The following is an 11,312-nucleotide window of genomic DNA, read 5'->3' on the forward strand; positions in this document are numbered from 1 at the left end:
AATAAGTACATAAAAAATAAAGTGATAAATGTACTGCATTCATTGAATCAATTATGTTATTGATCATGCCTCTCAATTACATCTGGCCAGAGAATTTCATCAACATCACAGAAAATATTCTCACGAGTCATGCATTGTGGGAAAAAACGCCTTGAATGCTGTATCCATCCTTGACATGCTTGTGCCCCAAAATCTCCACAGGCCTCTTCCATCACTTGAAGAAGACTTACTTGGTTGTAAGGGCTGCGATTATGTACTTTCCATCTCCAAGAGGAGAAGAATTCCTCAACTGGATTCAGGAAAGGAGAATATGGTGGAAGAAACACCATCCTAAATTGTGGGTGATTCTCAAACCACTCTCGCACTAGTGCTGAATGGTGGAATTGGACATTGTCCCAAACAAAAACAAAATTCCGCACCATTTGCTCCTGATCACCCTGCGGAAAGAGGATTTCATTGAGGAGGTTTAAAAAAAAAAAAAAAATGTAGGAGTGTTGTATGGTCCCAAGACAGCATTGTGTGCCACAACACCAGTTGTAGAAATTGCTGTACAGAGAGAGATGTTGCCTCCTCGTTGTCCAGGGACATTGACTGTAGCACGATGGCCAATCACATTTCTCCCTCTTCTCCTTTTTTTTTTTTGAAGATTGAAGCCTGCTTCATCAATATACAGGTACTCATAATGAGTTGCACTGCTATCCAACTCCAAGATTCTCTAGAGTAAAAAGAACACAAGGTAAAATATAGTAAATTTGTGTTTTACAGTAATGGCATTAATTGCAGTCAATACTACTGTGAAATTGTTGCTGAAGTTTGAGTTCACACTTTGAAGCAGCAGTATACATAGATATGCCTAAATCTTTTCACATATAGTAGCATGGAATAGTTTATGGACACATACTTAAAATTCAGGAAAAATATATCTTTGAGTTGACAGTAAAATTGCAGTAATTGGGTTGCACATACTTGAACAAACTGGAATCGCAACTCCTTCACTCTAACAGAGTTCCTCTCAAAGGGCACTTTGTATACTTGCTTCATTCGGATAGTATTTCTTCTTAGAACACGGTCAATTGTGGAGAGACTGCATTGGTGGATATTGTGGAACAGTTGATTGTCCTGTGTTATTCTTTGCTGAATTTCTTTGAGGCGGAGGGTGTTGTTCTGGACCACCATGTCAACAATGGCATGCTCTTGTTCAACTGAAAAAAGTCTTGTTCGTCCACCTGAATGTTCTCTAACTTCAATTCTGAAAAAGGTTTGGACAAGCAGGAACATTTACTGTAGAGATCTAGACCTATGTCAAACAAGACTACATGGACTCTCAAAAGTAGAATGATATAGTTACTTACCGGTTTTCCCTCTGAAATGTACGGATAATTGAAGCCACTGTGGATCTGTTTATGTTGGGCTGAACTCTCTGGCCAGCTTCTCTCAGTGAGAGACCATGATTTATGACATGGTCAATAAGTGTGGCTCTGATTTCATTTGAAACACGCGTGTACCCTACCCTCATTCTACCTCTCCTCCCTCCTCTTACACCTTGGCCTCCTCTTCCTCTTTGCCCTCCTCTTCCTCCCTGTCCACCTCTTCTTATATTTTCTCTTTCTATTATACCATTGCCCTCCAATCTATCCATCTCTTCAATCTCTTCTCCTCTTCCTACATCCTCAGCTCTTCTCGCTCTTCCTCCTACATCTTCAGCTCTTCCTCCTACATCTTCAGCTCTTCTTTCTCTTTCTCTATCTCCTCTTCCTCTTCCTCTTCCTCTTCTCCCTCTACCCTGGCCACCACCTTTCACTCTTAAACCTCTTCTGTTTCCACTGCTCATACTTCTTTTTTTTTTGTCTTACTGTATCTCCTCATTTGTCTTCTTTGTTCTTCTTCTCTTCCCCTTTTGTAGTTGTTGTAATTACGTAAGACAGCTGTGTGAACAATTAGAAAATTGGCTTTTTCTGTGTTGAGTGGATTACTAACTTATCAGATAACAATTTGGCATTAATTGAAGAAACAAGGTGTGCAACTGACTATTTTACAATTCACAGAGTTTTGTTTGTTGTGTTTTGAAAATGGTACAAAAATGCTTGTGATCTTTGTGAAGAACGATGAAAAAGTTAAAAATGTTTTTCCTGATTTATTAAAGATTTGGTTGGCTGTATGAACTGCTGTGATAAAATTTGGGATTTTTGTGCACAGTGTTTTGAGAAAATTATGCTTTTGATTTGTTATTTGTATGAAATGAAGGAGAATTTACTATCTGTTTAGGACAATTACAAAGTGTACTGATCACTGTGTTAACTGTTTTGAGAGCTGTTACCTGAGTTTGGAGAAATGTACCAAATCGATTGAGAAAAACTGTATGTCATTTAGGTAATGTAAGTGTATTTTCTAATGTGGCATAGCCTGTGTAATCATTTCAGCAACAAGGGTGATTTGAAACATGTATCTTGCATTGTTTGCTTTTGAATGAACTGATTGTTAAAAGTACTAAACTGAAAGAAGATCATACTGTAATGTTTCGGTGATTAAACCAAATGTTCATATCACAATGATCTTGTGTTTTGAAACAATGATTATTAAATTAAAATGAAAATATTTACAACTAGATTGAAAGCATGAGATCATGTTTTGAAAGAATGACTAGCTGTGTTACAAGTGTGATCAGTTTGGAGTTTTGTACTAAGAGTTTTGAAAATATACACACTACTTGTGAAAATAGTATACCAAAGCAAATTTAAAAAAAGCTGTAAACACTGTGGTATCAAATGTTCACGTTCTAATTTGTTTCACTGTTTAATTAAGTTTATGTTATGTTATAATATTTCTTCTATTATTTTGATCTTTTTACTATTATTTTATGTATATATATTCCAAGCTTTGGCAATATTGTATTATTTACATTCATGCCAATAAAGCAATTTTGAATTGAATTGACAGATAGATAGATAGATAGATAGATAGATAGATAGATAGATAGATAGATAGATAGATAGATAGATAGATAGACAGATAGACAGATAGATAGATAGATAGATAGATAGATAGACAGACAGACAGAGACAGAATGACTGACAGTCGAATTGTGCTGCTGTGTAAACGTAGCCTACAAGTTCATAATCATAGAGATGTTCACCAAAGTTTTCTTGGATATTTTCCACAGTCTTTCTTCCCCATGTTGTGTCCTGCCTGATCTTCCTACAGCTACTGATTGAATTTCCTGAGGGGCGTTTCATCTCGGTATTGTGATGACAGTGCAAATGCCGAAGTTTCAACACTGCCAAGAGTCATGCTTTCTCACAATGCTTCCTTGTTTTAATCTTCTTAATCAGTGATATATGTTTTCTGTCTTTCTTTTTTTTTAAGTTTTTTCTTTGATGCCAACATGCCTCCAGGTTTTCTCCCATCTAACACAATCCCAACAATTTAATTACTAAATCAGTTTGTCATCAATGTGGTTTTTGTTTAGAAATCAAATAAACCACTGAACGGGTTTTGCCTTATCTTGTTTTCATTACTTGATCAGCGGTTTAAAATCTCAAGTGGGCATCGCAGCTTCAGGGAGTCGCTCCAAAATCCAGACGTTCATCATGTGTGGTCAATTTACAACATCGTGTAAGTACAGGCTGGAAACTAAATAATGCTTTTTAATGAGAGGAAAATTCTCTTTAAAAATGGATGACTGGAACACACATAAAATTATCATTTATCATAACTGAAAAGAGTGACAGTTAATATATCATATAATATATAAAATTAATCCAAACTGAAACCCATCAAAGAATATATTTTGAGAGCTGGTAAGCTATATTGATATATCAATAATCAGTATCTTAGTGACAAAACTACAAGCTATATTTGGTTTTAATGAGAATATATATTTTTCCTGTTCAGTTAAAATGACCCCTTGTGAAAGAGAAGTGCACTTTAGCATACTTTTAAGAGTACTTATTACAGACATAATACACTTTAAAAGATACACTAGATATACTTAAAGGGATAGTTCACCCAAAAATGAACTATCAAGTCTGAACAGAATGTAATGTTTTCAGCATGACACACTCAACTGCATGTTAAATGTAATTAAATAAAAATGTATTTTAACTGGTTTAATACAGGATATTAAAGGTGCCATCGCACGTTTTTTTACAAGATGTAATATAAGTCTAAGGTGGCCCCTGAATGTGTCTGTGAAGTTTCAGCTCAAAATACCCCACAGATTTTTTTTTTTATTAATTTTTTTAACTGCCTATTTTGGGGCATCATTAAATATGAGCCGATTTATGCTGCGCGGCCCCTTTAATTCTCGTGCTCTCCGCCCACGTAGCTTGCGCTTGCCTTAAACAGTGTATAAACAAAGTTTACACAGCTAATATAACCCTCAAATGGATCTTTACAAAGTGTTCGTCATGCATGCGTCGGATTATGTGAGTATTGTATTTATTTGGATGTTTAAACATTTGATTCTGAATGAATTTGAGGCTGTGATCCGTGGCTAACGGCTAATGCTACACTGTTGGAGAGATTTATAAAGAATAAAGTTGTGTTTATGAATTATACAGTCTGCAAGTGTTTAAAAATGAAAATAGCGACAGCTCTTGTCTCCGTGAATACAGTAAGAAACGATGGTAACTTTAACCACATTTAACAGTACATTAGCAACATGCTAACGAAACATTTAGAAAGACAATTTACAAATATCACTAAAAATATCATGATATCATGGATCATGTCAGTTATTATCGCTCCATCTGCCATTTTTCGCTATTGTCCTTGCTTGCTTACCTGCATAAAGTCTGATGATTCGGCTGTACTGCTCCAGACGTTACTGGCTGCCCTATAATGCCTTTCATAATGTTGGGAACATGGGCTGGCATATTCAAATATTGGGGGCGTATACCCGACTGTTACGTAACAGTCGGTGTTATGTTGAGATTCACCTGTTCTTCGGAGGTCTTTTAAACAAATGAGATTTATATAAGAAGGAGGAAACAACGGTGTTTGAGACTCACTGTATGTCTTTTCCATGTACTGAACTCTTGTTATTTAACTATGCCGAGATAAATTCAATTTTTAATTCTAGGGCACCTTTAACATTAAATGTAATATTGAATAACACTACAGTTAAAATGATAATAAAGTGCTTTACATGTGCATTAGTATGTTAGTCATCACACCAAAATAAGTGCACTTGTGCATGACAAAATATTATTAAAATAATGATTTAAAAATGTACTTTACAGTACAACATAAAGGGGACATTTCATGAAAATCTGACTTTTTCCGTGTTTAAGTGCTATAATTGGGTCCCCGGTGCATCTACCAACCTAGAAAATGTTAAAAAAGGACAACCCAATAACTTTGTTTTAGTAAGCCTTTCTCTGCAAGCATGTGAAAAAATGAACCACTTAGATTTTGCTCCTCTAGTGACATAGGAAGGGGAACTTATTCTAAAATTACTGCCCCTTAATCTGCACGTTTCCAACCATGGCACCATCATTTTGTTTTTGCAAGTGACAAAGGTGTACGTTACCAGTTCTAATGCCATGGCAAAGCAAATTTGAGCAAAGCATGCTAACTGTTCTGTCACTGGCTTCACAGATGAGTACAGAACACTATTTAGAGTCCCAGCCTCAGAGGAGACAAGAGAGCAGTGGATTTATTTTATTTTCAATGGAAATACCCCAGAAACAGTAAGCAGTACTAAAGTAAGCAAAAAGTAAACTTGTGTGTGCTAATCACTTCAAGCCGTATGCTTTTTCAGCAAAGCAGGATTTGCTTCAAAGTTGTACCTGAACAAGGGAGTGATACCAACGGAATGAGGCAAAGATGCACATGAAATGTAAGTATTTTTAAGTAATGCAGTGTGTTTCTTTGGTTCAGGCAGTTCCACTTTCCGTGTATTTTCCTTTAGCCTCCATACACTCTATTACTTTATGCTAGCACAAACAGAAGCTTTGTTTGACAGAAATGTTTTTTTAAGCCGGTCTGCTTCACAAACGAGGGTCAATTCAAAAAGATTAACATGATGGCACATGCTAGTCGATAAGCTGAATCAATGCCACAGCAACTACATAAATGTATCCACTAACTGTTCAGAAATGTCCAGTTGCATTCTAAAATTTGTAACTTCTTCCTGAGTCTCTCAATCAGTGTCCGACTCCGGTTTGAACAATGTAAGGCTGAACACCAAATCATCAAAATGACAATTGTCATTTTGGCTGCGTGAGATTCTCCAGCTTTGTTGTTGTTGAGCAACCGAAGCACAAGCTGTTAAAGCTCCGCCCTCTTCTGGAAAGGGGTCCGGGAGCAGCAGCTCATTTGCATTTAAAGGGACACACCCAATAGTAGCGGGAAGTTCGGATCATTTTAATGACTTGGATCTTTGAATCTCGTTCAGCAAAAAGAACTTTGTAGTTGAAAATGAATTTTCAAGTCATTTTGTTCATTTCAGCAGAACATAATTAAAATGTTACGTTAAACTCCCAAACACATACTAATTATGCAAACATTGATCACATTTGGAATAAAAAATAAACTACAGGCTAATGCAGCCATGAAAGCCAAATCATGAGTAAGAAATGATTAATTAATTGCTTAACAGGTTCTTCAGGCTAAGTGTATATGTATGTATATCTGTATATCTGTATATCTGTATATGTATCTATCTATCTATTTATATATATCTGTGTGTGTGTGTGTGTGTGTGTGTGTGTGTGTGTGTGTATTTCTATGCTTTTTGTTGTTTTTAACTGTTTCTTGCATAATTTATGTATAGTCTTATTTTTTTTTTTTATTGTTGTTGTTCAGCACTTTGGTCGGCCTGTGGCCGTTTTTAAACGTGCTCTAGAAATAAACCGTGTAAAGTCAAAATGCATAGTTCAAGTTGAACTTGAACTATGCAGTTTGTTAGTTAACCACCTCACCTCCTGATCTGAGTTGTTCTTTCTTTTGTCACCTCACATTTATCAAATCTGTTCCCCAGAAAGATTAGTTCACCTCTCGTGTCTTCGGGTTCGAGTCATTAGGTTTATCGTCAGTGTCTGAACTGTGCCATGACAGCCCCACATGCAATGCATATAGTACCGGAAACAGAAATGATTAGTTTGCATCTCGAGTCTTCGGGTTTGTGTCATTCGTTCATCCCGTCACAGCCACATGGGCTGAATGCAGAAACAGAAATGATTAGTTCATCTCTCAAGTGTTTGGGTCTGAGTCCTTTGTTCTTTCGTCATGTGACCGCCTCCCGGCTCACTGTCTTGCAACAAATACAACATTACATGTATGTTGCATTATATTTAGGAACCTTAATTTTATGAAGTGTCAAGGATACTTTTTGTGCGCAAAAACAAAACAAAAATAGCGACTTTATTCAACAATCTCTTCTCTTCCCTGTCATTATCCATACACAGGTGACGCAGTAAGCACAATGAAGGCATCTGTGTTTACGTCCAAATGCTGGCTCAGAATTGGCCAAACTGCAAACGTGAGAAGCACGAATCAATAATGAGTCGGCATTCTGATGTAGAACCTGGAGGCGCTGGATGTAAACAATGTATGAGAATGACACAGAAGAGAAGATATTGTTGAATAAAGTCATTATTTTTGTTTTGTTTTGTTTTTGCGCACAGAGTATTCTCGTCGCTTCATAAAATTAAGGTTGAACTACTGCAGTCACATTGATGGTTTTAACAATGTCTTTAGTACCTTTCTGGACCTTGAAAGTGTTGATTATATTGTTGTCTATGGACGAGTCATCTTAATTTGTATTCCGAAGATGAACGAAGGTCTTGGGTTTAGAGCGACATGAGCGACGTAATTAATGACAGAATTTTCATTTTGGGGTGAACTAAGCCTTTAATTACATTATCAATCTAGTACTTTCAAGTTTTACTTGAGTACAAGTAAGAAAGTACTGCATTTTTAATGTAGTAGGGGTGTAATGATACCCTCATGTCACAATTCGATGCACACCACGAAACTGAACTCACAATACGATATTATTTGTGATACTCCAGCAAATATGGTAAAAGGTAACATAAGACATTTGGCATTATCAGGACCCACAAATATTTCCCCATTGCATTATTACACATTATATTCAACATTACATATAGTAGTTTAATGTAGTAGTGACACTAAAACTCTGTAAACTTGGATTTTTTCTCACACAGTAATTTTCATTTTGGGTGAACTATACACAACACATATTGTCACTATACACGATACGATATTGTTGCATTTTTGTATTGTGATATTTTGTGACACGATATATTGTTACACTGCTGTATTATAAGTATTAAAGGGAAAAAAAAAAACAACAACTTTTATTTATGAAATTTAGTGCAGTAAAAAGTACAACATTATGTTTTGTAGTGAAGTAAAAGTTTTCCAAAGAAAAACACTGATAAAGTGCAGATACTTGAAAAGTTTACTTGAGTAAAGTAAAAATACTTCACTACCATCCACCTCTGGCATTATTGCAGTTATCACATTATTTGACATTATTACAAAGTGCACTTTGAGAAAGTTGAGAATCAGGTATGAAAGTGTCTTAAAGTACACTTAAGTGGCCTTTTATTTCATTAATATTATATTATTGGCAAGCATATGCTTTTAAGATTTTAGGTATACTACAAGTGCACATTGAGTGCTATTAAGGACACTTATTTTTCACAAGGGACCCTGACATTTGAAATGTACCTTTTTTTAGTTTTAGGAAATAGTCTGGAAAATCAGTGTGAAAGTACAAAGCGCATCAAAACAAACTCTTGTATTTTACCAGATGTGCCAATTTGGCTCTTGTGGTTTTTAGTGGAAATATATGTCTGGATTTCAGCAGAGGTTTTGAACAGTCATAAAGGGGTACTTCCTTCCTAGCGGTTTGTTGTACAGAGTTACTAGGACTTAATTGTCTATTAATCCTTTCCATTTGTGTCCAAGATCATTTGTATCAGTGTGGCGCACGTCTACCAAAACTTAGTACCATGTACCAACACTTTTGACTACAGGTATAAAGTCTGGTCCACATTGCAGTTCATTCTAGCCAAGAACTGTCCACTTAAACAGGAATAGACCACAGTTTATTTACCACAGTGTCATTTATGTTACATATTCCCTGTGTTTGTTTGTGGACTTTTATGTTACCTTCTGCCTTAAGTACCATGTTGTAGTTCTTTGTAGTTTTTCCCCTTGATTAGGCTACTTGTGTCATGTTACCTTCTTGTCTTGTTAAGCTTGTTTGCCCCTGTGTATATAGCCCTTGTCTGTCTTTGTTTCGATATTTGGAGTTTTATGTGTTTGTATGTTTCTCATGTGTTTTGTTCCTTGTGTTTCTCTTCCTTGTTTTGCTAAAGTTCCCCTGCACTTAGATCCACTTCCTCTCCTGCATTCTTTGGACCCAACATTACAGATCGACTGACCTAAAATGGATCTAGCAGGAATTCGTTTGACCCTATTTTACAAGGGCCAGCGTTCCCTCCAGGACCACATTCGTGAGTTCCTGTACCTTGCATACCACACCCACTTTCAGGACCATAATTTGATTTCTTTCTTTTGCTCTGGACTCAATGAGCTGCTAAGAACACAACTTTTCAATAGTGGTCGTTGTGGGTCGCTAAGTGAGCTTTTGGGCCATGTTTTTCAGCTGAGCAGCTCCCACTTCAACATGGGCGAAGTGGAGGAGTAGCTTTCTATGACTGTTCTGCTGACCTTGACACTGCTGAACTCCCTGCCTGCCCTAATATAACCACGGAAGAGCCAGCCTGTATCGTCTCAGCCAGTGAGGACATTATTAGTTCTGCAGTCTCATTGGCTCCCCAGAAGGGGTCTTCAGCTCCACCTGGCCACCTGCTCTGCATGTTTCGCCCTGGCCACCATTCCTGGTGCCCTGCTCTATCTCCTGGATCTCTCCACGGACCTGGCCCACCATCCCTTCCCCTGGTCCGCCTCCGCTCCACCACCCTCCTGGACTTTAGTTTTGTGGTTATGTTTTCCAGAGAAACAAAAGTAAGCATGAATGTACTCCCCTAAAACTAACCTTCGGTGCGGCATAAGCAGATCTTATGAAAATGCACACACACACACACAAAAGATTGTATGAATTAATTTGAATTAGCCACCAATTTGCCAAAATGTAAAATAATAAGTGTGTTGCACAGCACATAAAATATACACTTTCCTTCACACATTCATAGAAATTTTTATTTGTGATGTTAAAAATAATAACAATAAAATGTTCATGTACACATTATGTGTAAACTTTTTTTTAAACAATTTTGAAACGTCTTTTTGGCTCAGATATGTCTTTTTCCTTGTTCTCTTCAGCGTTTAACAAAGAGCAAAGCAGCCCCTCAGATAGTTTGGGGTTGAGCTTCTGTTTTCTGTCAGCACTTTTCCATGTACCTGTTTCAGCTGAACTTGACATGCAGCTGCAGAATGAATCATACAGGCCACACTCTGTACTAATGTGCAACAATTGTATAAATTCAGATATAAGCGCATCTGGGAAGGTCTGGTGCTGACTCCAGCTCAACATGTAGGAATATGACTGTTAGAAAAGTGAAACATAACTTGCTAAAGGCTGATGGGTATTTTAAAAAGTCGTAAAATTTTTCCTGCCCAAATGAGAAATACATAGAAAAAACAAAAACACTTATGTTTCACTCAAATAAGCAATATCACACGAGTAGCTGTGCTCTATATCTGCACAAGGCCGCAGGTAATCACAGCAGTGCTGATATAGAGCCATATCACAGAGCTATTTGTGTGATTTTGCATTTATACAACAGTTCGATGGCACAGGTGTCTTTAAAAACCCTCTTTTGTGAGGAACTACTTCCTTCCACCACAGATTTAAATCTCAAATTGACAGTTTAACAGTTGAGCCCAAGCCTCTGTTAATTCTAAAACGTCGCTTGAACTAATAACGAAGGAATGCTGAGTTGCTTTATTGAAGCTTATTGTATTATGTAGAATAGATTATTATGAGAGAGAGAGACAGAGAGAGAGAGAGAAAGCAAGTGCATAACCTGCATCTAGCTGATATTCTTCAGATCAGATTCATAATCACAAAATCAGTTTGAATGTCCGCTGAGGAAAGTGATATTGTCTTTTTCCTTTTAACATTTAAGGGGATTTCCCATGACAGCACTATTCAATGCATGTCAGTTGCATCTTGTAAGATGCTGTTTAAAGTAAAAACAACATTCTTGTTTATAAACTTTTTACAGTCCCTTTCAATATAAAAGTCTTTGCGACTGACTCACTCACTGTAATGTTTAGTCCACTGGAGGCGAGCGTAGCGAACCAAAGTG

The 11,312-nt window shown here is 36.8% G+C and overlaps 1 protein-coding gene across 1 annotated transcript; it reads right to left on the bottom strand.

The window, feature by feature from the left end:
* Positions 1–352: 352 nt before the first annotated feature.
* Positions 353–1,581, bottom strand: LOC125262865. Its single transcript, XM_048181713.1, has 3 exons — positions 1,353–1,581; positions 967–1,249; positions 353–715 (listed from the first exon to the last, which is right to left on the bottom strand). The coding sequence occupies exons 1-3, from the start codon at positions 1,514–1,516 to the stop codon at positions 467–469; spliced, it is 696 nt and encodes a 231-aa protein (XP_048037670.1). The 5' UTR covers positions 1,517–1,581; the 3' UTR covers positions 353–466.
* Between the last annotated feature and the right edge of the window lie 9,731 nt (positions 1,582–11,312).

The sequence above is a fragment of the Megalobrama amblycephala genome, linkage group LG2, assembly GCF_018812025.1.
Source record: "Megalobrama amblycephala isolate DHTTF-2021 linkage group LG2, ASM1881202v1, whole genome shotgun sequence".
NCBI lineage: Eukaryota > Metazoa > Chordata > Actinopteri > Cypriniformes > Xenocyprididae > Megalobrama > Megalobrama amblycephala.

Excerpts from the sequence above, each read along its gene's own strand:
- LOC125262865 (XM_048181713.1), bottom strand. The coding sequence starts at position 1,516 with ATGAGGGTAGGGTACACGCGTGTTTCAAATGAAATCAGAGCCACACTT. Across the intron at positions 1,250-1,352 it reads ACATTTCAGAGGGAAAACCG|AATTGAAGTTAGAGAACATT; the intron begins GTAAGTAACTAT and ends AACCTTTTTCAG. Across the intron at positions 716-966 it reads TGCGATTCCAGTTTGTTCAA|AGAATCTTGGAGTTGGATAG; the intron begins GTATGTGCAACC and ends TTTTTACTCTAG.